Genomic DNA, 27,386 nt, shown 5'->3' on the forward strand with positions numbered 1-27,386 from the left:
TAGTAAGGATTATTTTTGACTAGCACTTGGTAGAGTTGACATGAAGGCCTTGGAAAAGATATCCAAATGCTGTAATATGATTATATCTCCAAAGATCAAAATAATGCAGACGCTGGTATTCCCTGTAACACTCTATGGAAGCAAAAGTTGGACTTTTGAGTAGAAGAATAGTAAGAGAATTGATGCATTTAAAAATTGGCTTTGGAGAAAACTGCTGAGAATATCACGGAAAGCCACAAAAACAAACCAATGGATCATTGTACAAATCAGCTCAGAGTTTTCACTCAAGGTACCAAAAAAAAAAAAAAAAAAGCCAAGCTCAAATTATCTTATTTCAGAAACATTATGTGAAGGCTTATGTCAGCATTCCAGCAAACCTCCATTCCAATCAGTAACTCTGAGACAAGCATAATCTCAAAAGTACCTTTATTAATATAACCTTATTTCGTTGTTCTCAGGTTCCTGAGCACAATGACAATAAATTTATCTTATCTTATCTTATCTATCTTATTAGAATAGCACCTGGCACATCTGTGGAATCTTGAAACTAAAAGTTTCACCGGACTTCCCACAATGTCCCAAACTACAATCCATCCCCTTTTTACCATCATCACATCACATGGACCAATCACGATCCGTTCCAGTGTAAGATCCTTTTTCCATCCTGCGCCACACTTAATAACCTTGAACTACCAAAATAATTTTATTTTGTCTACTTAGAACTCCTCAATTGAAATCATCCCCCTCCCACTTTCTCAGGCTATGTGGCAGTGTGGAATATGGCTTCCAAAGTTGACAGCTTAGCTCTTTGGAGAAAACTCTAATGTTCAGAAAGATGGAAGACGAATTAGCTAGTAGCAAGGTGGAGGGATTGTTTTATTGGTGATGGGTACATTGGGGGAATGAACAAGTTGTGCTGAAGGATCTGGTTGGGGGCAAATTGTCATACAGAAAATCTGTTTTTCTAGTTGCTGAGAGTCAACACTGACTTAATGGTACACAATAAGGATTGTTTTACTGTTCTGTGATTCAGTTACTTTTTTCTGAATTTGGATCTTTGATAATAACAAAATGTTGGTGGTGATGGAAAAAAAGAATGTGTGTGGTAGCCATTTGAACTATAGAAAAAGGTCACACCTTGTATTTTTCATGAGATATCTCAAAATATTTAACAGTGATATGACAAATTATCAGAATTAAAACATTTTAAAACTTCCAATGTTCTTCTTTTACACTATGGGCCCCAACTTCATTTTTTTGCTGATGTACTTTTGAGTCCACATCAAATAAATGATACTAGATTTTAAAGCCTTTTTTTAAAAAACAAGTTGTTGAAATATTCTTTTGTCTGTATCAATTTAAAGGTCTGGAAAGCAAGGCCTTCCCTTTTGTGCTCTTTTTTTACTATATAGTATCCTACTGATATGGTAGTGATTTTACTGGAATTGTTTTTAATATTGTGACAAGATGTCTTAACTACTAGTGTTTATAATACAAATTGGGGAAAATTCTACACTGGTGATTCTTAACAAACAAACAACAATTAATAGATATAAAAAATAAAGAAGGGGCAAATGAAACTACAACTGAACTGTTATTTTGGAAAGAGGAATGGCTGAAGGAAGTCATGATCTAATTTTTCTAAAATGATTGAATATTTTGTTCTTCCTTCCTATGATATTACAACTTATCCAGTGAATCTGATGATCAATCAAATCTGAAAAATAGGAGAAGTTGTTCCATTCCACACATAGTTGAACTAATGAAGTCCATTGCCACAAGTTACACAAGCTAAAGTATTTAGCAAAACTACAGAGTGGATTTTGCAAAATTTATTAATCATTACTTCATAATGGAATCAAGCAGTGATTCCATAATGGAAATCATGTTAACATATAGTAGTGATTCCATAATGGAATCATGTTAACAAGCAGTAAGCTACTGACCAGAAGTTGCTGGGGGACAAAATACAATCAAGATTATTATTTTATTATTTTAATCAAGGATTATTATTTTATAAGTGCCTTTATTCTTTCTGTGTATACTTTCTTAAAGTATCTAGCAATTCAGTATTTGAACTAGAATGATAATTCAAATAAACAATAAGCATTTTTCTATATTTAACTATAGGTTAGACTTAACTCTAACTTTATACTGTGCAATTGTTTAAAGACTTATTTATTAAATTTATGTCGCTCATCTAGCTATCAAGCAACTTAGGACTGAATATAATTCTAAGAGCTGTGGTGGTACGGTGGTTAGAATACAGTATTGCAGTCTACTTCTGCCCACTGCCAGGAGTTTAGTTCTGGTTCAAAGTTGACTCAGCCTTCCATCTTTCTGAGGTCAGTAAAATAAGGATCCAGATTGTTGGGGGCAATATGCTGGCTGTTAAACTGCTTAGAGAGTGCTCTAAAGCAGGGGTCCCCAACCACCGGGCCGCGGACCGTGCACCGGGCCGTGGAGCACTCTTTACCGGGCCGCAGAAAAAAAAATTTAAAAATGGCGGCTTTCTTCGCCTTCGGTGAATGCTGCTGGGATCGGGATCAAGGACACAAATGAAAGAAGGGAGGGAGGAAGCAACCGAAGCCTGTCCTGCTCTCTGGCTCAGCTCTCTCAGTCGCTTTCGCTCCTCCACCAGCCCAGGAAGAAACTGCTTCAAAGAAGCCGGGGGTGGCTTTTCCTGTCGCCGCAGCTTCCCGAAGCGCCCGTTTCACCCCCACCCCGCCCGCCCGCTCGCGGTTCAATCCACAGTGCTCCGTTCTGCCTGCCTGCCTGTCTGGTTGTTTGGGAGCAGCTTCGCTGAGAATAATAACTATTCGCCTCTTTTTATCAGCCGAAGCTGCTCCGAAACGAAGAAGGCAGGCAGGCAGGCAGGTAGAACGGAGCACTGTGGATTGAACCGCGAGCGGGCGGGCGGGCGGGGTGGGGGTGAAACGGGCACTCGGGAAGCTGTGGCGACAGGAAAGCCACCCCACCCCCCACCCCGGCTTCTTTGAAGCAGTTTCTTCCTGGGCTGCTGTAGGAGCGATAGAGTGACTGAGAGAGGAACGAGGCAGACACCTGAGGGAGGGAGGGAGGGAGACACCTGAGGGATGGGGCTGAGGGAGGCAGGGCCGAGGCGCTCCCTGAACTTGGTGGTTTGCTGGCAGACGTTTTATTACCCGACTAGGTAACAACATCAGATGTTACCTAGTCAGGTAATGAAACGTCTGCAAGCAAACTACCAAACTCGGATTCTCTCCCCCGGTCCTTGAAAAAATGTTTCTGCTTGAAACCGGTCCCTGGTACAAAAAAGGTTGGGGACCACTGCTCTAAAGCACTATGAAGCGATATATAAGTCCAAGTTCCATTACTATTGCTAATTATTACATAAACATGCATACTTCACTTTTTGGCAGTGAATTGGTAAAAGCATTTGTATTTTGTTAAACTTTTTCTTTCCATCTATTATAAATATTGTACTATCTTGTTCTGTGGTGGGTTTTGGTTGTGGTGTAATTTTTGAGATTCTATTGTATTCATAATGGTACTTGCCTGATTAATAGTTAAGATTTAGTGGTTGGATTAATATTTTGGACGTTATACTAGATAACATTTGAAATATGGAATATTATGCACTGCTATAAATAAAATAGGAAGTTATTTGTAAATAGTTTCATAAAAAACTTTTAGGTGCTAATTTTTACCAATGTTTCCAAATTTTATCTAGCTAGAGGTGAATTTGTTCAGTATTTTTCCCCGGCCTATTTTGTGACTTTACATATATACAAATGTCAGATGAGCATATCAATAAAGTACATTTTTAAAGGTTTAGATCTTCAAGATACCAGTGATTGTGTCAGAAGGAAAAGAAGAAATATCTCATCCTTATTATCCAATTAACATAATACTGACTACCATACAGAGCAGAAAACAATTTGTTGTATGTAATGAGTTTTAATGTTTGTTCTTTTTTACACAGAACTCGACCCACACTGTATATGCCATTTTTAAATTGTTAGAAAAACAATATTAGATTTCATTATACATCTTGCTTGATAATTAAAAAATGATTTATGTACAGAGTTCATAACACCCAAATTTCATTTATTCTGTTAATAGTTTCATTTTTGATGAATTTTCAGTGTTGCCTCATTTTGCTTTCTATATCTATAATTCTGGTTCACAGTGTTTAATCTTTCTTATTAGCATCCTCAAGCCAAGAAAATAGTATAAAGCTTAAAAAAATACGAATTCAAAAAGAATGGGAAGAATATACACATATTTATATTCTTATAATATTTCCAGGAAAAAGCAATGTAGTTTCCTATGGCAGCACAAGATAAGTTGTGTTAGATCTGATTGGAAAGAACTGTGGCCTTTAGAATATGACAATGCCATCTTCTCATTTGCTTCTCTTAGGCATCCTGGAGGTTTTACCCTTGGACAGCTCTTACCATTGGCAAAGGGCTGTTTTTCAGCAGTCAGTTCACAAGGCAAGAGTAATCTGAGTGTTCAGCACTGTTTCTGAATAAGCAAATATAAAGAAATGCTAGAAATCAAAACTACGCAAATACTGTGTTTCCTAAAATCCAAAACATTAGTATGGGCTTAGTGTGTATTAGCTATAAATGATCAGAAAACCAGGGTGTTCTTGAAGAAGACAATGCTTCTGGTTTGCAGATAATCCTCACTTACAAACAGTAATCGGGACCAGGTACCCTGTTGCTGAGTGATGCAGCTCTAAGGTGCGATGTCTTATTTATGACAGTAGTCCTGACCAGTGGTGGGATTCAAAGATTTTTACCACCGGTTTGCTGGGTGTGGCTTAGTGGGTTGATCCTTAATCAATAGGATCATTGTTAGGGTCTGGTAATATTTATTGGCAAAGCTAAGAAAAGTTATGGATACTATCATGTTTCTTTTAACTGAATGTACATTCAGTTTTTAATTTATTTTATTTTATTAAAAAAGTATGCTTCCCTCTCTTGATTTCTGGTTCCAGTTATTACACTTAAGAATAATAAAATGTAGGTATAAAACTAAAAATCCTTTTTAAAAAACCCTAGAAGTCTAGGCTAAAAGTTCTGTATAGGAGCATCATCTCCAATAATGTGAAGGTACAGGGTAGACAGAATAAGTAAATAGATGCCAGTTTCATAAAGAATATAGGGAAATTTTAAATGTTTTTTTGATTACAGGTGATATAATATTTTGAATTATTTTGCTAGGTTCACATCTCGTGAATCATTAGTGCTACAGACCAGGAATAAAATACCAGGCTCTGTTTTCTAACTTGTTTTGGCATTTGAGCTATTATAAATGTGACAAGCACGTACCTTGGTTTTGGCAAAATAAAAGAGTCTTCTAGTAGGACTTTTTCTAGTGTAATTCTTTCTGTGAGATTGTGTTGTACTGTACTCAATTAAACAGCAAGTTCTTCTTGAGATGTTTTGAAAGGTCCATAATAATGACCTATAATGGATATAATTTGTAATGGGCGTCATCTCCTGGATATTTTCTTTTATTCCATTTTTAACTTTAAAAATTTTAACTTGCCTTTGTATTCATGAAATTTCTACACCCGTATCTGCAGAGATGGTTAAACTTGAAAATACCTCATTAAAGAACTTCCCGAGCATGAAGGATCTATCTTGTGTCAATGTTTCCCTTAGTTTCCCTAAACCTTAGGACTGTCTTTTGCTGATGATATTTCCTTGGATCTGGCAAAAGCAATAGAAAGTAATACTACTTTTGCAGTATATCACGAGGACGTAAAAAAAAAAAGCAGGATAGAAAAGCTTTATTTTCACTGATAGCAATGAATTGCATCTTCAAGTGCAGGACCCCATCAATCAGGTCCTCTATAGGCTTTTTCTGAATGTGTATCTCACATTGAGTAGCAGTAGTTATTGAATGGTTTCCAATATAATTATAACAAATCCTTGATTGTGCATCATGGCAGGGTTGAAAATGGCTAATATCATATAAATCTTGATATTGCCTTGGGGATCCCTTTTCTTTTCTATCTTCTTCATGTCGTGTCTATTGTATATAGAGATCAGAGTATTTAACTGTAGCTTTGTCGTGACTTAAGCGTAGCCACAAAATTATCTGCTACAATGTCCTACCAGTCAATGACTACTTCAGCTTCAACCACAACAATACAAGAGCACACAACAAATACAAACTCAAAGTAAACCGCTCCAAACTTGATTGCAGAAAGTACGACTTCAGCAACAGAGTGATCAATGCCTGGAATGCACTACCTGACTCTGTTGCTACATCCTTTAACCCCCACTCTTTAACCTCAAATTATCCACCATTGACCTCACCCCATTCCTAAGAGGTCTGTAAGGGGTGTGCATAAGTGCACAATGGTGCCTACTGTCCCTGTCCTATTGTTCCCATTTATTCATACCTTACTTCCTGTATTCTTACTCATGTTTATACTTATACCTATTATCTTGTAACCGGTTGACAAATCAAATCAAATCAAACAAACAAATAAATAAATAAATAAATAAATAAATAAATAAATAAATAAATTTTCTCTTCTGCTGAACAATCAATTTATATTGATATAGGTTAGGGATAATAGTAATGTGAAGTTGCTTGTCACCAAATAAAATGCTTACATTGAAAATAAATAGAAAAACAGATTTAAAATCATATATTTAAAGAACTGCATTGGTCTGTTTAGATTTGGTTTGCTTGGACAAGCCATAAAGCCAAGAGGATTGACAGAGCATCTGCAAACAAAATACACAGTATGACAACTCCTGAATTACTAATCCAAATCTCTTTTGGATAGAACTGGAGATCTCATAATTTTCTTACTTTGATCAATCTAGTTCTGATGCAGCAATTTTAAAACTTTTGGAAGACTTAAGTTTGAATTTTAAAAGCATGAGTTTTTTGGCAATGTATTCAATTTAACATTTGTTATTTGGATTATTCTTGATACAAATGTGGCCTCTGAAGTTCCACATCTGGTAGAGGTTTTGGAGGAAACAGTTGAGCCTCTTAAGCCAACAAAACTGTTTGTAAAAATTGAAGGAATTTGATGAAATTAATATTAATCATTTAGACAATTTTTGGAATAATAATCTGGAACATCTTTTTTTTTGGAAAATCAGTGGTAGGTTGTTTAAAACAATTTAAACTATCTGTTTTTTGATCTTAGGATGGGGATAGTGCTGCGTAAAATTTTATTCTGAAAATATTGGATATTGAAGAATATGTTTAATATGAGTTAACTGTAATAGCCTTCCTTTGGAGGTAGATCTCAGAAATTGGAAACATAAAGTGCAAAAAGTGGGCGTTGGTAGAAGTTACCGTGAACACCTTTTCTATCTATGCTGCGAGAGAGCCCAGGATGGGTTGACTCCTTCCTATGACATTATAGCTGAGTCTGTACTAAGATATAAAAGCCAGCCCCCGGGAGAGACCCCAGCTTCGGCGAAGATACTTGACAGACTGAAAAGTGTCTCTGAAAGCCCAAAATAAATACAGAAATATGTCTTACCCTCTCCGGACGAATCAAGGGAGGGGCTGGGCTCTGTCGCAGCATAGATAGAAAGGGTGTTCACAGTAACTACTACCAACGCCCATTCTCCTCCATGCTGCATCGAGAGCCCAGGATGGGACATACCAAAGCTTGCATGTCCACGGGCGGGTCCTCGTCTGGCTCATCACACCGATTGTGGAACCACTCATTGAAGCACCCATCTGTCGAAGGCTGCAGTCGCCGAGGCAAAAGCATCCAGACGGTAGTGTCTGATGAAAGGAGACGGGGATGTCCACATGGCTGCACGACAAATCTCCTCCAAGGATGCTTGGGTCGCCTAGGCAGCAGAAGTGGCCACACTTCTGGTAGAGTGCGCCGTCAGACCTTGGGGAGCCAGAAGGGCCGCAGCTTTGTAGGCCTGCTCAGTGTAAGACCTGACCCACCTGCTAATAGTAGGAGAAGAGGCCTTATGCCCCAAGTGAGAGGGGGAAAAGGAAACAAACATGGCTTCTGACTTCCTGAAGGAGGAAGTGCACTTAATGTATATTCTAAGAGCCCTTCTTACGTCTAGCGTGTGCCACTGCTGCTCTAAGTCATGGTGCGGGAGAGGACAGAAGTCAGGCAAAACAATGTCCTGGGACCTGTGAAACCAGGTGTTAACCTTCGGAATAAATGAGGGGTCCAGACGAAGAACAACCCTATCATCGTGAAAGGAACAAAGGTCCTGTCTGATGGAAAGAGCAGCAAGCTCGGAAACCCTCCTGGCAGAAGTGATGGCAACAAGGAACACTACCTTCAGAGTCAGGAAACGGAGAGACACTGTTCTAAGGGGTTCAAAGGGGGGCTTTGTGAGGGCATCAAGGACCAAATGAAGGTCCCAGGAAGGATACCTGTGAACCACCGGAGGGTGCAGGTTGGAAGCCCCTTTCAAAAACCTCCTGACTGAAGTGTGATGGGATAAGGAAGGAAGCAAACCCCATGAAAGGACTGAGGAGAGGGCCGCAATCTGCCTGCGTAAGGTGTTGGGGGCCAAACCTTTCTCCATGCCATGCTGAAGGAAGCTAAGAACTTCTGCCAACTGGGCTGAAGCAGGAGAAAGACCCTCCCTGAGGCACCATCGGGAAAAAGCCTTCTAGGTGGCATCATAGATGCGCCTTGTAGAAGGTTTGCGAGAAGCCAGGATAGTGAGGATTACCCTTTCTGGAAGATCAGCCTCCTCTAGCTGCTGCCGCTCAAGTGACACACAGTCAGCTTGAACCACTGGGACTCTGGGTGGAGCAGGCCCCACTGGTGTAGGGAGATTAGATGGGCAGGGATCCTCCAAGGAGAAGCCACCGATAGATTGACCAGGTCCGCAAACCAGGGCCTCCTTGGCCAGTAGGGTGCCAGGAGGAGGAGCTACGCACATTCCTCCAACATCTTCCGAATTACTGCCGGAATGATGGGAAGCGGGGGAAAGGCATAGAGGAGACCCTTGGGCCATCTGCACCAAAGAGCATTGGTCCCCTCCGCTCCCTGGCAAGGAAACCTGGTGAAGAATCTGGTGACTTGGGTGTTTTGAGGAGTGGAGAAAAGATCCACCTCCGGTGTTCCAAATCTGAGGGAAAGGTCCCTGAAGAGAGACGGAGGAATAGACCATTCTGCCTGGTCAACTAGGCTCCTGCTGAGCCAGTCGGCCTGGAAGTTGTCGATCCCGGAGATGTGATCCGCCGAGATCGATAACAGGTGTTTTTCTGCCCATAACCCCAGCCGTAGAGCCTCTCTCATGAGGGCTTTGGACCTCATCCCCACTTGCTGGTTGACATGAGCCTTTGCGGCCATGTTGTCCGTAAGGACTGGAACATGAGAGCCGGTCACTGATTGCCTGAAATGCTTGACAGCCAGAAAAATGGCTCTGAGCTCTAGCCAATTTATGGGAAGGGTCTGTTCCGATCTGGACCAAACACCCTGGGCTATCTGGCCCTGCATATGGGAACCCCAACCCAGGAGGCTGGCATCGGTGGTTATCACTAGCCTGTCTGGGTCCCTGAACAGGAGTCCCCTCCAGATAGATGGGGAATGCCACCAATTGAGAGATCTCTGGATTTGTGGCGGGAGTGGGACCTTGATGGATGAGTGGCTGGTTCCTGCTCATTGGTAGGGAAGCAGGAACCATTGGAGGGCTTGAGAGTAGAGCCGAGCCCACAGGACAATGCCAATACAGGAAACCATCTTCCCCAGAAGTTTGGACAGCAGTGACAGGGGGACAATTTGATGTTGCTGGATCTGACTGATGATCTCTGCAAGGCTCTTTCCACAAGCTGGGGACAGGAAAACCTGGCACGACATGGTATCGATGACTGCTCCCAAGTGTTGCAATTTGGTTGTAGGAGAGAGCTGGCTCTTTTTGGTGTTGATGGAAAATCCGTGGCTCTGGAGACAGGGTAATTTGCAGATCCCAATGGGCTGCAACGATGGAAGAGGAAAGAATCAAAATGTCGCTCAAGTAGCATTGGATCCTCACTGGAATAGAACGCAGAGTATGCTACCAATACTGCCAGAACCTTTGTGAAGACCCTTGGAGCCGATGAGAGGCCGAAGGGAAGTGCTCGATACTGGTAATGGGTATTCTGATAACAGAAACGGAGAAACTGGTGATGATGAGGCCAAATTGGGATGTGGAGGTAAGCCTCAATGAGATCAATGGAAGAGAGGAGGTCGCCCTCCCGAACGCTCTCTAAAATAGAATTCAGAGTCTGCATTCTAAATCGCCTGCATTTTACAAATTGGTTGGGAAATTTTAGATCAAGGATGGCTCGCCACCCCCTGAGGCTTTGGGAACAATGAAAAGGCGAGAATAAAGCTCACGTCCCCATTGAGACGGGGGAACAGGTTGAATAGCCCTGATTTCAAGAAGGTGCTAAATGGCCTGATTCATGAGGGCTTGCCTGGATATGTCCCGAGACACAGGACAGATCAAAAAATTTTTGGGGGGTGGGGTTAGGAAGTCCAATTGTAACCCTGACCTAACAGTGCTGAGCACCCAGGCGTCCGTCGTTGACTCCTCCCATTTGGAGGCAAAGAAGGCTAGGTGACCTCCAATGGGTGGGGAGAATGAGGGATTACTTAGAGTGACGGAAGGAACGACCCCCTCCCCCCGAAAGGGCCGTTTACCAGTAGAAGGTTGTTGCGTGCCAGATGTTTTCGCCCGTTGGTCTTGGTGTTGGGATTATGGCCTGTGAGAGCGGGGAAAGCGAGATGAGGTCTCCGCTCGGAAGGCAGGAGGGTGATAAGGAGCAGGGCAATAGTCGGCTTTCTTCCCAGAGGAAGAGAGAATTTTACGTTTATCTCTGGTTTCGATGAGATAAGGTTCCAGAGCATCGCCAAAAAGCTTATCGCCTGCGAAAGGAACTGAAGCCAGCTTCCATTTTTGGTGTGACTCCGCCTGCCAATTTCGGAGCCATAAAAGTCTTCTTGCTGCTTCAGAAGATGCCATGGCCTTGGATGCAAATTTGGCGGAATTGAGAGTGGCATCCGCAGTGAATTCCGCCACTGCAATAATCTTATTAAGGTCTTGGTGAGACTGAACGTCAGAAGCAGGCAATCTATTCTGGAGTTGGCACAGCCACCGTATGGATGCCCTCGTGAAAAAGGATGCTGCTGTTGAAGCCCGAACAGCCCAAGCAACGGCCTGGTGATTGCGCTTGAGGGTCTGTTCGGAACGTTTATCATCTGGTTTCAGGATATCTTCTGGCTCCGTGGGAGTGCCAGAAGATGAGAACGAGGCCAGAACCGGAATGTCAACAGAAGACACTGCCAGGGCATTGTCCAGGGCTGTGCTGACATTGTAGAAATGCTTATCCAGAGAAGATGGGTGAGGACCTGCCAAAGGAGAAGCACACTGTTCCTTGACCATGTCCAGGAACAAAATGGGAGAAGGCAAAACCTCTGCATGCACTACAGGCTTGGAGAAGAGCGAATCCCCTTGGCTAGAGGGATTTCCTTGTGGCTCGGGAGCCACTTCCTCTGGCGACAGCTTGGCAGTGACCAAGGCCCTGAGTAATGGTCTGAAGAGAGTAGGTTTGAAGACCAATGCAGAGGATGTCTGCTCTGGGCAAGAATCCTCTTCCTCTGAAAGATTTTGGTCAAAAATCTCACCCTCTTCACACTCTGAATGAGAGGAGTAACTGTGTTCAGATGGTGAAGGCCTTCCTTCCTCATCAACCTCCTCCCATTCTGGTAGAGCAGAATGGACCCTGAGGTCCTGGGGCCTGTGTAAATCAGGATGATGAAGCAAGGAACTTATAGATTGAGAAGGGAGAAGGGCCTGAACCCTTTCCAGAGGTTGAAGAATTTGCTTGAAGCCTTCAGCCAATCCCTGCCTAATAGCTGATGAGACTACATCTTGGATATCCCTTGGTCTATGCTCAAAGGTAGAGGCAGAAGACCGAAGGCCCGCTGCTGTGGGAGTGAAGGTGGCTTCAGGCCTAGATTGATGAGAGGTTCGAGCCCTGGAGGAAGGGGGAGGAGCATAGGGCACAGAAGCCTGTTGGAAATAAGGCCCAGATCTGCTTAAATCCTGAGGATCTGACTATACAGCAAGAGCCTCAGGAGACCAGGATGGAGGATGGAAAGGGTCATAGATAACTTCTCCTCCCCTGGGAGGGCTTGGTTGGGGCCCACGAGTATCACCTGAAACATGCTGTAGTTGCACTCCCTTCTGTTGAATAGTTCTGTTGAACTGCCTCTCTAGAGCTGCATGTCTGCGCTTCTCTGCCCTCAATTCAGCCTGAGTTGCCTTCTTAGGGGCTAGAGCCTTACCGTTGATTTTTGCAGCCACCTCTCTCTGGACTGATTGGGTGCATTGCCTACGTCTTTTTATCCTATTGGGCTTAAGAGACTGTTCCACTGGGCGGGAAAGCTCTGCCAGAGCCTTATCTTGCTCCATTTGTAAAATAAAGGCTCTTGCATTGGAAAGAATCTGTTTAGAAATGTTTCTATTAAGCCCCTTAGGGTATAAATGGCCCCCGGGCTTACAAAATGGCCGCTCACCTCGTGGTGGAAGGCTTGAATCCAAGATGGCCGCTGACTACAGGAAACAGGCTCCAAGATTGAAGAATCGCTCCTTAGGCTATACAGAGCCCCGAGCAAATCAGCAAGGGAAAAACACAGCAACCAGCTACACGATCAGCTGGCTTGAGCTCTTATCAGTTTGCCAATCGTATTTACGATTGCTCCAAACTGCAGGTGTGGGGAAGGTCTGCAGACGCTGCCCAGCTTGCCTGCACAGAGCTCTGGTAATGCTGCTCCCAACGTTGCAGGAGAGAGAGAGAGAGAAAGAGAGCCCTGCTCTCCTGGGAGCTGCTTGAAGAGAGGAAAAAAGTACTGAAAATTGCTGGTGATTGCTATCTAACAGAACGCTTTCAGAGACACAGCTACTGACTGAAAGGAGCTGAGTCAAAAGCTGGGGTCTCTCCCGGGGGCTGGCTTTTATATCTTAGTACAGACTCAGCTAAATGACGTCATAGGAAAGAGTCAACCCATCCTGGGCTCTCGATGCAGCATGGAGGAGAATAGATCTGTTCCCTTATTTTCACATTTTGGATTGAAATCCACTTGGGTTGTTACATGATTTTAGATTGCTTTTGAATGTCAAGGAGATGCACATGTCCTTGTTGGCTATCATCCCAGTATTCGGAATGTACTAGTTATCAAGAATTGGGAACTTATTATGTGGGATAGCCAAAAGAATTATTATATAACACTGGAAGGATAAATTTACAGGATCTGCAGTAATAAATTATTGATATGTATTATTTTAATGATTTACATGAATATTTCTTTTTCAACAAAATGGCATGGAAGAGAAATTCCAAGGAATTTGATCAAACTTTTTGGAAATTGTTTTTGGTGTTAATTGGTAGACCATGTTTATTTAATTCAATATTATCACATATATGTGGTTATATTTCTATGTATATGCATTTCTATGTGTTCTGTGCCTAAACAAGTAGACAAAGAGAGAGAGAGAAAATTGCAAACCATGGTATATGAACTGACTATGTCAAACACCCACACCCACACACAAAACCACATTTTTGCCTTGTTATTATAAGTGTACTCAGTCATACCTAAGAAAAAGAAGTCTAACATATTTGGTGGCAGAGTGGTTAAAACCACTTAGAGAGGGCTGTAAAGCACTATGAAGCGGTATATAAGTCTTAAATACTATTGCTATTGCTATTTTATACACATTTGAAAAGTGCAGATGCATTTGCTGGCCTGACATGAACAATGTACGTCTGTCATAAAAATGTTAAACCAATGACTCTTGCAATGGTGTTTGCATCATAGAAATGTTTGGTAAACTATAAACAGATTGAAGTAATGTTGTTTATCACAGGCAATAAGGTTAAAAACACCACAAGACAAAAACAAATGACTAAATAAAATGTAAAAAGCAAAGATAAAAAACATGCAATCAATGTAAACATGTGCATGAGGAGAATAAACACACCTGTGACTGTTCTGGAGTAGAAATAGTGGCTGTCCTTGTCATCTCACAAGTGGACTACTCTAACACACACTGCATGGGGGTCTGCCCTTGAAAATCTTCTGCAATCTGCAATTAGTGCAAAATACTAATGTTAAGAGTCATGTCAGTGCTGTGGTTAGAATGCAGTACTGCAAACTACTTCTGCTGACTGCCAGCTGCCTGCAGTTTGGCAGTTCGAATCTTACCAGGCTTAAGGTTGATTCAGCCTTTCATCCTTCTGAGGTGGGTAAAATGAGGACCCAGATTGTTGGGAGCAATATGCAGACTCTGTAAACTGCTTAGAGAGGGCTGTAAAGCCCTGTGAAGTCTAAATGCTATTGCTATTAGGCAGGGCAATTTAGGTAATTTATTCCATGTAACATCAGTATTTCAAGAGTGCCTTGGTAACTGGCTTGTTTCAAATTGTAATTTAAGGTAAAGATGATAACCTTTAAAGTCTGCATTACTTAGGGTCTATGTGTGCCTAAGGTGTGCCACAGAAGAAACTAGACAGTGGTTACTGATTACCCCCCCTCCCCCGCAACAAGCCAGTATTCTCTGTAGAACTCCTCTCCTATGGAACACTTTCCCATCGAAGATAAGGATCATGCCATCACTTTTAATAATCAGATGTATTGAAAAACATGTGTTTATTTGTGTAACTCTATATGGGATGTATCTTTGTGTTTTCTGTTACATGGAGTCATGATTTCTATGTCTAAGAATATAATAATGGTTGGTGGCATTTATATTTGATAACTATCTTTTATCATTGTATTATTATACTGTATATTTGTTGCTGCTCAGGATAAGTTGCTTAGAAACAAATGACTAAAGTGTCATAAAGGTGTTTCAATTAAATAAAAAATGGGGGGCCTTTAGTCAAACAAATTTGCTCACAAGGCTCTCTAAAGGAGCCAAGGTTTAATGACTTTCCTGCCCAAATTGTAAAAGAATCCCAGTTTAGTTGTAGGCACATTGTTTCGTGTTGTGTAACATTTCTTTCACAAAGTTGATTGATAACCATGAGAGCTGTATGTTAATGAGTGACAACAGCAGAAAATATTCCAAAATTCAGCATGTTGTTCCCTTTAAAAGGATTGCTGAAATACTCCCCTTAAGATATTTCTGCTAAATATTTCATGCTTTCCCCCAAGCTTTTGGTAATAGAGATCTATTATTGATGTTTTAGGTTTGAGTCTGAACATATTATATTGGAAGCTGGTAGATAGTTATTCTCATGTAGAACTTTGACGAGAAGATGAAAATAAGGGAGAACTAGGCAATGCAGGCCTGCTGTGTATCCTATAGGAGAAGTGCTTTCCTCACTGACTGATGACTCATTGGAAAGTCATATGTATCATTCAAGAATTAATGGAATCCTGTTAGTGAGTAGCAGAACTATTGATTATGAAGGAAATAAATTAGTTGCTTTCGTGGTTTAATAAAAATATTATGGGAAAATTTTTGCATTTCCGTGAATAGTATCTTTCAAGACAGTGGCATACTAGGCCTTTTGAAAACATTAACAAAGTTACCCTAACTTAGGTAATCATGCATTTGGGATAGAGATTGCAGAACTGGATAACCCTTTCTGTGTAATAGTGTAGCAAAACCAGAATATTCTTCTTATTTCTCTATAGAAATTTGATTCTGAGTAACATTCTGTCTTTCAAATATTATTTCTTCCTTTTCTTGTTACTTATAAAAAAGTAAACAAACTTTCTTAATGTTTTCTCAACAGTGTTTTCGAGCCCTTTGCTGCAAAGGACCTCCACCTCCACGACCAGAGTATGACTTGGTTTGCATAGGTCTCAGTGGCTCTGGCAAGACAAGCCTGTTGTCCCAGCTCTGCAGTGAAAATAGAGAAAATATAGTGTCAACTACAGGTGAACTGATGTTTTGTTTTGTTTCTTCAGTTATAGGCATTAAATGCAAGAGATCATTTAACGACTGCAACCAGGCATGTCAGGATTGCAGTCATTGAGCGAATCAATGACATGATATCTTGATTAGTGATTCAGTAGCCAACATTCCAGTCCCAATTATGGTTGCAAGTCAAAAACTATATATAAACAGGAAGCAAACCCCATACTTGCTAGCACTGATGATGTTCCTGTTTGGGTATTGATATGTCTGCAAATAAACAACCAAGCTCAGAGAATACCATGGACTTCTGAATTAAAATAATACAAAATGCATTTGCATACTTTTATTTTTTTATCTACCCATTATATAACTCATGGTAACAATTATTAGTAATTTGATTTTACTAACTTAAGTTGACAAGATGCTAATAGATTAAACTGAGGAAAATAATGTTACAGTGAACATATGTACTGAAAAAAGTATATTTTTGTGTATTTCTATTTTCAGGTTTTAGCATAAAAGCAGTGCCATTCCAGAATGCAATATTGAATGTAAAAGAACTTGGAGGTAAAGAACGCTATACATAATATGCACAATTGATGCATATTATATAGCTTTTGATTCCTTTGTGCCTTGATTTATGACAATAAGCAATAGTTTTGATACTTATCAAGTACCTTTCCACCACTAGGTGTAGTCACTGCCTGGTACAATCTAAAGTAGATCCATCTCAGGAAGAAAGTGGGGAAAAATGTTTAACTAGTGAAAGGTTGGATCAGGGAAATCAACTTTACAAAAAAGAGATAAGGAATTGTTGTTGAAGGTGGCTAGCTATAGCACTGTGACTATTGATACATGGGGCTGAGTTTCCAAGAGATGTATTATATCAAAAAAGCACAACAAATAATAGTTTCAATCAAAGTTATGTATAAGATTTGGGAGATTTGCAACAGCTTAATGAAGATTCTGTGTTTCCTTAGTTATAATTTAACTGAACTATATTTCCAGTTAAGTGTAAACAGAAAGATACATTAAAAAAAGGCTTTATGTTTGTTACATGATAGGATGAAACTTATATTTCTGGAAATAATTAGAGTGTCATCTAATTACTTCAGACAAAAAAAGGCCTATTAGAATGGCAACTCTTCAGATGCTCGGAGAACTGCGAGACATTCTACTATCTGATAATTCATTCATAATTATCAGATACAGATTTTTTTTCTTAAAACTGCTACATTGTACTTAGAATGCACATTTCCCATTAATTACATATTATAGCAAGACTGCCATTCATCATGGACCTTGATATTACACAGAACTTCTTGAACAAACAGCATAATTGGAAGGTGAAGTGATATATGTAGCGAGCATCAGGTTGGGGAACAGTAGCCTGGTATTGCTTTCCCAGCATCATTTTGACTATGTTAGCTGATCTATTGTATATATTTAGGCTGTCGCTATTGAATCAGCAATTTTGTACTCTGCTCCACATTTTGAGTTTTGTTTCATTCATAAAGTTTTAACTGCTCATCTAAATTATGTTTGTGAAAAATAACTTTGGAAATGTGACTCTTCTTTTGCTTGCGATGAAAGAAAACATTAAATTAAAGCAAAACTATTCTACGGATGCTTTGTTCTACATACAGGTATTTGGCAACTTATGTTTAAACCTGGGACTGGAGTCTTTGTCATTGAGCAAAGCAGTCATTAAAGCAGTCAGATGCCCATGTATTAGCCTCACTCAACAACCACAATCCCAACTCTCCCAGTTGTGGTTATTAAGTGATCATGCAGTTTGTTATACTGAGTGCTGGGGAGAGGACTGTCTCTTTGCTCCATCATGTCCAGGTTCACTTATCTTCGCCTTCTTCTGCAGCTGCATGCAACTTCATATAATGTGAGACATAGCCTTCCTATCAAGCCTTCCTATCAAGCCTGCCTTGTGCCATCCTGCAAATGGGTCCAGTTCTCACAATCATTGAAAGGTTCCTTTCCAAATCATTTGATTTGGAGAAGGGGCCTTCCTAGGGCTAGAAAGCTAGTGATCGCCATCCTCCTGAAGGATAGAAATCTTTTTACTAACACCATCATTCTAGATGGGTAGAAGTTCTAGAACACCATCATTCTAGAAGGCTAGAAGGGTATGCCTCATCCAGACTGCAGGAATGGAACTCAGAAGTTCAGGATATGAGCTACATTTCTTCAGTTCAGTGGAAAAGATGGGCCAGAGTGCAGAAATAGTACTTGGATCTTCAGGACACAAGTCTCATTTTCTGCAGCCTGATGGAGTAGCCAAGTTTCCTTCCATGCATGGAAGAGAACATCTCCACTGTGCTGCAAAAATGAAGCTTATGCCTTCTGGATCCAAGCCCCATTTGTCCAGTCCAGTGGAGGGGCTGAGCTTCACTTAGGCAGCTTTTTTAGCCAGCCCCCAGGTATGAGCGGGAGTCCTTTCAACAGGTGACAGCAACTTTCAACCTTCCCTGCTGGCTTCCCCATTGACTTTCTGGGAAGTAAGCAGAGAATATTTTAAATAGCATGATCATGGAGCACTTGGGAACTGGTTGTAAGTGTGAACAGGTTGCCAAGCACAAAATGTGGCCATATGACTACAGAGGGTAGCACAAAATTTTATAAAAGCTGGAAGTCCTTAATGGGTCCTAAATAGCAATAGCATTTAGACTTACATACTTTACAGCCCTCTCTAAGTGGTTTACAGAGTCACCATATTGGCCCCAACCATCTGGGTCCTCATTTTATCAACCTCGGAATGATGTTAAATGTCATAACTCAGTGACTATCTGTAAAGTGCTTTATTCTGGATATTCAAACTATGTAATAGTGGCGAATATCTGTAGATTGGATGTAAGATGGGGGTGAAGATTCATTCTCTGAGCTTCTGGGTTGGCTTCTGAATATTTCGTTGCCAGGCTAGGTAACATAGGGGAGTTCCCTAAACTCCGCTGAAGATATTACCTAGCCTGGTAACGAAATGTTTGGAAACCAATCCACAAGTTTGGAGAACAAACCTTAACCCTCATTCACTCAACTATGTTTTAAGAAGACATTGGATGAATACCCAATTTAGTTCTATAAAAACAAAATTTCTTTGCTGGATAATGCAAATTGATTAAATAATGCATAGAAGAGGATTCAGCATAAGAGTTTCAGAGAGAAGTAAAGGAACAGATTAAAAAAAAGCAAGAGAGTGAATTTTAATTTTGTTTTGTTTTTAAGATGTAAAAGCTATAGCTGAAAAATATAACCAGTGAAAAAATTGTCAGAAGTAAATATTTTTAGAGATATGGTAGTAAGGGATTCCCTGTTTGGTGTAGTGGGTAAGGCATCAGAGTAGAAACCAGGAAACCATTTCTTATAATGTTGATATGAAATTTTCTAATAGTGTAATACATTAAAATATGGTAAAAAGAAAGCATTGAAACTTAATTTTGATATGTCTAAACAAGATATATGTAATTTGTGCTGTATGTCATCTGATTAATGTTTATGCTTGTTTTTTATTTGATAATTGCCAAAGGGGCTGACAATATCAGAAAATACTGGAGTCGTTACTATCAAGGATCTCAAGGAGTAATATTTGTATTAGACAGTGCTTCTTCAGAAGATGATTTAGAAATTGCTAGGAATGAACTGCATTCTGCACTGCAGCATCCACAATTATGCACTTTGCCATTTTTAATATTGGCCAATCATCAAGACAAGCCAGCTGCTCGTTCAGTACAAGAGGTATGTTTAGTACTCCAAGAACTTGTGTGTTATTAATTGTTTGAATGCAATAATGCGAAAGTCATGACTGTTTGTATCTGATGCATATGTAGAGTCTATAAAGTTTGGATTAATATAATTATTGATGAATGAAGAAAATATACTTTTAACTGTCCACGCCAAGGATTGCCTGTGTGTACTTTTGTGTTTTTTTTTTAAAAAAAAATCTGTGTGGAGTTTCTCTACTTTTATCATACTGTCTTCTTATCCAACATCCTTAACACTCTCTTTTATATATCCTTAACAACATATTATTTTTTTACTTGTTAAAGCTTCCACTTTAAAAAATTTAGCACATGTCCATATGGGTTGGCTCTTACCTCAAACTGTGTCCATTTCTGGGCATCACTTTAAGGAGCATTGAAAGCAATTGGTACAAATGAGAAGGGCAAAGAAGACCAGGATAATAGATTTTTGGATCAAAATTTCCAAATGTATGTGGCTTTATATCCCTCAACTATTTCCTTTTTAGTGATCAAGATTGTATTACTGAGGTATGACATTCCTGACATACTATCTTTACATTTTTTTAAGTGTAGCCTTCCAGATGCAAAAATTTGACATACAGTATGCAACAAAAAAAAATGCAGTTATAGATATTAAATGCACAATATCTTAATTTACTCTTAAATTGACTTAAACGTCTATATAATGACAGTCAATATTCACTCCTTGAAAATTCAAACTTCAGTAAACCTGACATTGAATTTTTAATAATATTACTTCATATAAGAAGTTGACAATCATTACCATTCCAGTATAGGACTGGGAAAAATCTGTTTGAATCTATTGAGAATTGCTATAAATCACTGTTGAACATACTGAACAAATATACAAAGGGTACAAATACAACAACTAGATAAATGTGGCAGCTTTTCACATCCAATCATTAAAATAATTAAACTGTAGATTCAGTGTGATTTTAAAGCAACATTGAAAATGATTCCACTTATAAGAAATAAAAAAATATATATTTAAGCATACAGATCATATGAAGATATGTATTAATTCCAGATTAGTTCTAATATTCTCTGTGATTAATGCAGAAAGCAAATGATACACAGAAAACAACCCTTTTGTTGAAACAGTCACTCTCTGAGCAAAGATTTTGGACTTACTAGTCACATTTCTGATTTTTTTTTTTTTAATGGTATGAAAAGCAAAAAGTAAAACAAAATTTAGGAGAAAAAGAGGGAAAACTTCTGAATCTGTCTTGAGATGTGCTTCTGATTCTTTGTCTTTTCCCCTGGTAACAGCGACTCTGGATGTGTTTTTCTAAAAACCAGGGAGCAACTTGTTTGAATGGCAAACAATGCAGTGAGAGGCCATGTCTTTGCATGCATCTGAATGTATTTCTTTGGTAGTGCTGATACCAGTATTCAGGCAGATTCATATTAGATGAAGTCATTCTTATCTTGCTGCTAGGAAGTATAATATTTTAAAATTCAGCTTCATCTATTACTTTTATATAGGCACAATACTAAGTAGTTACTCCTCATCAATGGATTCAAGGCTTTAGTGTTGGCATAATTGTGATTTATTTCAGAAATAATAATTGCAGAAGCATTTTCAACCTGACAAGCTGTATAAATGTTGAGTAATAATAGTTAAAGATTTTTTTTGCCTCAAATGCTGTAGGAGCCAAGAAGATTCCACAAACAGCTGTTTGTGATGATCACTTGTGGGAGTTATATGCAGGGTTTCCAAACTGTGTGGGGCACTGTTAAAATTGTATGATGTAAATTATTTATCCAAACCATTAGGAAAACAACCACATGTAACTATTTGAAACTTACGCAAAATCACGACACTGCTTGCTTATATGAAAAAAATTGTCTGATTTCCTTTTCAGTCATACTATATTTATAGTGTGTTTATGATTGCTTTATTCAGTTGTTTCCATTTATCTTTTTAAAATCTGACTTTTATTGTAATAAAATAAGCTAACATTTTGGAAATACATTGATTTGGATTATAGATATCTCACAAGAGAAAAGTGAGATACATAAGAGAAAAGGGGAGATTTTTCCCCTTACTTGGGGAAGATATTTAACATTTAAATTTTAATTAAACTGATTTAGACATCAAAAAAATGAAGATTCAAGAAGTACGATAGTTTATTTTCTACATGTGCCTATCAAATGTCACCCAAATCAAGAAATTACTTGGTAACCAGTATAATATATATGTTTAAAGTTTAAAGTTCTGGAAGTATTGCAATTATCTCCTTGCAATGAGACTGTCTGCTTTAATAAATTAGACTTTAGAAATATGCTTCTGAAAAATTATCTTCTTGTTTTAGTATTCTCATTTGTCCTTATGTAGGTTTTTCATATGTGAATATCTTTATTATTACAAACCAAGTGGAGGCAACTTAAATCTACTTTAAGCTTCAAGAAAGCTTTTGTTTGCACAATGCCCTGTTCTTCATCTGTGTATGTTGTATTATTTCTTTAGTACCTAAAATTTCCAAATTCTCAGTGCTGATATATTACTGAAGAAGCTGGATTTTTAGAATAGATTGGGAATGGAAAGCTCCAGTCCTTAGTATGGGTGGCTTAGGAGCAATGACTTTTTGGATCAAATCAATTTGGCTTTGGTTTATTAATTTGGGGGAAAAAATCTTTGCAGTCTTAGAGCCAAGACCTTAGCTGTTTTCTTGGCATCCAAATAGATCAGTTGATGGGGCTGTATGATGAGCAAAGTGTAGGCTTTTTCCCAGTTAATTAAGCATTCCATTTTCTGCTAATTACTATAATGCAGACTTTGTTTTGAATGGCATCCAAGAACCTTTGTCTGAATGGTTCTATAATGCTGTCTAGGAAGCTCTTATAGATACCCATTGAAAATGTACTCCATTGAAAATCCATCTGGGCTGTGTGCTCCCCCCCTTTTAATTGCCTGTTCAGTAGCGTTTTTTTTCCTTGTCAGTTCACAGATTTGTGTACGTTGCAAACTTGTCCATTCTGGGCAGCTTGATTTTTATCTAGGTATTCATTCTTCCATCAATACTAAGTTTGTATTTAATCGGTTTTTGTTTTGTTTGGAGTTTTTTTTGGTTTTTAAAATTTTTCTTCTTTTGTTGTCTACAGAGGTCCGTTGCTCATGATTCACTGGGTTATGACTGTTGTTTATTAATTATTTGTCTTTTTGGTTATCCATTATATAACTTTAGAGATATTGATAGCATGTTGTGGTTAAAAATATAAATGATTTCTGTTTTACTATCCTATTAGTTGATTAAGTATAACTAATATTGTGAAAATCATAACCATCCTAATAAACTATACAGAACTAGATTGCTTAAGATTATCTGGACTGGAACCCATCACTGTTGCAAGGTTTTGAATTCCCTTAGCCAAGATAGCAATCCCTGTTTTTTATACATCTTACCCAGCCCTAATCATCTGCAGTTTCTACCCTCTTTATTATTATTCCTTGATTGATCTATTTACTGAGTCATGTCAGGCTCATGTAATTCAACAGACCACTGATCTAAGTAAGCCATTGAGTTTCTATTACAGATATTAGTATCCAGTGTGCATTTTGGGCTAGACTACCTTAGATGCTAATGACTTTGTGTGCCTATCTATATTCAATACAGTATTAATGAAGCTGTCACCTTGAGAATGAATAAGGGGTTGTTTTAAAAACAAAGTAAATGGCAGTTGTCATTTGTCACATCGTGGAGTTTTTTTTTTAAAGACTTTGGATGCATTCAGAAGTGAACATTCTGAATATATTCAGTATTATTTCTTCTGAGAAATAATTTTTCTGAGGAGAATAAATCAAAAGTGATATAAGTTGAATATTTTTTTCTTGCTTGTATTCATTTCAGTTGCATTGCCATCTAAAGGTTGGAATGTTCTATTTGATAGAATAGAGGCACCCAATAAAATCTATACTATAGATAAAATCTATAGTAGGACTGAGCAGCCTTTTAGAAGCAATTTGGAAAAGGTGCCTCCTAGGGTGTGAGACCATCTGCCTGTCTACAGCTGCCCCATGATCCTGGGAAAACCCACAGCTTCTTTCGAGTTGCAGACAGGTGCAGGTGCTCCAAAGACCTTTGTAGATTCTAGTCTGTAGCATGTTACAATCTGACCTGTTCATTTGAGCAGCTTAAAGAAGTAGAGGTAATGGGAAGTTTATAATAAGGTCCTGTTAAAATGACGATTTTAGGATGCTCATAAAATCTCAGTTGTTTGTAGATAAGACTTGCAACAATACATGCATGTGAAGCACATGATAAAAGACACAGAGTGTGATGGAGATGGTATTTGACCTAAAATATAGCAGAAGAAAACTATGGAATTAAAAACAATAAAATGGGAGGACAGCATGGTGATATTAACAGTTTTGAGAAAATATCACTGGACTTAACTGATAGAATATATTTAATATGAGTCTAAGAATAAGTAAAGGCAAGATTTGTGGAAATGAAAATAGAGATACGTAGCTAGATAAATGACTCCAGAAAAAGTGGATTAAAGAAAATTAAAAGGTCCAAACCAGCAATCAATATTGATTTGAAGACAAAAAATAGTAACAGTCAATGGAATAAAAGGAGAGAGATGGATATGAATATCAAGTAGAGGTTTTAGGGGCTGCTTCAGGTTTCACTGAAATTTAGAATATTTATTGGTATTAAGACTATATATCAAAGCATATTAATAGTATCCTAGTAACTTGATTTACATAAAGACACATATCAGAAAGATATGACATGTTAATTTCTGTTTTCTAAAAACTGACCAAAGGATTTTATTTCAAGAAAAGACAAATCTGAATATTTGAAAATGAAGCAGCATTTATATTATCTTTGTGTATCTTTATGTTTAAGTAATGTTCATTGTTTACTAGCCACCATAGAGAACCAATAATCAATGGCATTTTTTGCAATGGCATTTTTTGTATTTCATTACAATAGGCTACTGTTTACTTTCAAGATTGATAGCTATAAAACTTAAAGGGATAAACTCTCAGCAGGAGATTAGTACTGTCATAACTGTGGTCACTTTCATAGTTAGTATGAATATAAGAGAAAGTTTGGTAAAGTTATCCAGTTTCTTTATGGTACAAAAGCCTGTTGAATATTATGCATCATGGTAAGTGAGATCATGATTTTAAGAAATTGTAAGAGTTTGATTATCTATATGACAATGTTGATTAACAAGTAACAAAGCTTGGGGTTTTTTGTATTTTTTAAAAAGTATTGCTTATTGTGAGGTAATCAACAGCCCAAGAACCCTCTCCTTGAATATCCTTTGAACACTGTTGAAAATAGCAGCATCAGCATGGTCTCCTAAAATTTTGAGGTGGAAAATGCCCGATAGTTATAGTATAAACCTAAAATAAATGTAACAGAGTTAAAGGCAGTGGGAAAACACCACCCAAATGTATCTAAATATTTGAGATGACCATTTGAAATATTCATCTGCATCCAGGAGTGGAAGGAGAGGGGAAGGAGGAGGAGGAGAAGGAGGAGGCTTAGGTACTAAGATCTTAGCTACTAAAAATTGGGTAGTAAAGGTATAACAAATTGTTTGAATACTCTCCATGAAATTCATCTTGTGAGATTTGAATCAGAATTATTTCACTTTACATTTCAACCTATTACATTTTGCTATAGACTAATGGAACTGCAGAACATATTTGATAATCTAGCTTCGATAACCTAGCTTCAGTTTTGGTGCTGAGCCTAACCAGCTATGTAGAAAAGTGAAGAACTTTTATTTACTGAGGTTGTTTTTGATTAAAACGATTAAATGTAAAAAATCAAAAACAGGGCTTTTTTTTAAAGTGAAAAAGTAGCACAATCACAGTTTTGTAACCTGAGTATTTGGTAGATTCACCTCAAGATCCTCCATGAAATTGACTTACCCAGGAAATGTGCTTGAATGCAGCTGTGCAAATTCAGCATTGATAAAGAATATATATTTGACCGGCAATTTTAGAGAGTACAATGTGTGCATGTACTATAACTAATTCATTCTGGAACAGGGAGGTCCAACAATAAAATGAAATATGGCAGGGTTCTGTTCAAATTTGTAAGGCTGCCAACCTATGTTTTTATAAATTCAGAACAGTAGAAGTATATACTGTTGCTGCTTATTTGGCTACATTAAACATTTAGATAGTGCATCCCAGTATAAAAATAATTTACTATATTACGCTTACTTTAAAAAAAAACCCTAAAAGATGAACATGTGTTTACTTCCATATTTTAACCTGCAAAACACCCCTCTCAAACTGTATTAATCGGTAAGTGCTACTGTCAAGTGGGCAGTATTGAATTTTTGAATTAAACATAATGCTAGGGGCAATGTCTGTCCCATTATTCTGAAATGAAGTCTGTCTAGTGTATAATGGCACTTTGTTAGAGGAATAACAAATCACTCTTCTCTCTCAGTGATTCAGTGGCAGACAAACATACACCCTCTGAGAAATGTGATGTACTTCCTATCTGCCATCTGGGAACAATCTTTGTAAGACTACAACGTAGTAATGCATATAATTAAATTCTTGAAATGATTTTGCTAATATTGCATTGAATGCTACTTCAGCCTTAAACTGGAGATTGTTTTATTTTGTACATAGTTGAAATGTTTAGAAAATCTTGGGCGACGTGGGGCCCTTTGACTAATTTCAAAAGCTCCATGCAAGGGATTTCTGGGATGGCAAGAAATGGGATGGCTTTGTTTAGCTTCTTACTGTGTGCAGAGGAATAGAGGAGAAGATGCTGTCAGAAAAGAAAAAAAGCCAAAGAGTTAGAAAAAGATAATAAGTTATCCTACCCACTAAAAGAAACGAAACCTTTAATTAATTAAGTTTATAAGAGGACCCTCATCTGGAAAAACAAATCTGTTCCTGGTAATACTTTTATGCAGAGAAATTGGATCAGAAACACTTGATATCTAGGCAAGCACATATTAAATCAGCAATATAATATTTAAAAGATCTGATATCTGTTTAACAGTACATTAACCTCAATAATCTGAATAAATAGTATTTGCCAGTACAAGCAGTGTTGACATTTACTGGCTGTAATAACCGTTTTCAATCCTCTGTAATCTCTTAAGGGTAGGAATCCTTTTATTTATTTATTTTTGCAGGGAATGACAAATTTAGTTTTGTGGTGAGGGTTGGCAGGTTAAATTAACTTTTCTGTCTCCAGTTGTAACTATGCCTTGCCACCTATGCTGTGTTAAGGCTTTATCAGAAGCTTTTGCAAAGCCAAATCAATAAATGAGAGGCAGAAACTTTATGCAAGCATGATTAAAACTTCAGTCCAAGATTGGTATTTCTTCCCCAAGATTTCCCATTCATTTACTTAGGCTTTGAAAGAACTTCCATTTGCATTGAAGCTGCAAAGAGTTTGAATTATTGATACTCTGAAGAACCTTGGCACCTGTTGAGTTGGTGAACCTAATAGAAATCTATTACCATGCCTTGAAATTTTACAGTTTGTTTTGTATATATACACCAGGGCTGTCAAACTCCTGGCCCGCAGGTGAGATGTATCACTTGCTGTCCACGCCTACGCTCGGTTTAGCGAAGGGGGGGAAAGTCCTGATACATCACGTTACACCACCGTGATGAATTTGATAGCCCTGGTATATACACTGCTAAATCAATATCTCTGAAATTTACAGGAATTCCGCCTTAATATTCTATTCATCTGCAATGTTTAGCCACATTGAGAGAATGTAATAAATAATCTGA

General features: G+C 38.5%; 1 protein-coding gene across 8 annotated transcripts in view; it reads left to right on the plus strand.

Annotated features, from left to right (window-relative positions):
- The window catches only part of ARL15 (ARF like GTPase 15), a 158,188-nt gene that overhangs the window by 44,323 nt on the left and 86,479 nt on the right, over positions 1-27,386 (plus strand). For all 8 annotated transcript variants that reach the window (XM_026687387.2, XM_087958437.1, XM_026687388.2 and 5 more), the window contains 3 exons: positions 15,751-15,895; positions 16,383-16,442; positions 19,414-19,622. In XM_026687387.2, the coding sequence (XP_026543172.1) occupies positions 15,751-15,895; positions 16,383-16,442; positions 19,414-19,622 (414 nt within the window). The remainder of the gene's footprint in view (positions 1-15,750; positions 15,896-16,382; positions 16,443-19,413; positions 19,623-27,386) is intronic.

The sequence above is a fragment of the Notechis scutatus genome, chromosome 2 (genome assembly GCF_049901735.1).
Source record: "Notechis scutatus isolate UNSWTSFEM ecotype Mainland chromosome 2, rNotScu1.2, whole genome shotgun sequence".
Taxonomy (NCBI): domain Eukaryota; kingdom Metazoa; phylum Chordata; class Lepidosauria; order Squamata; family Elapidae; genus Notechis; species Notechis scutatus.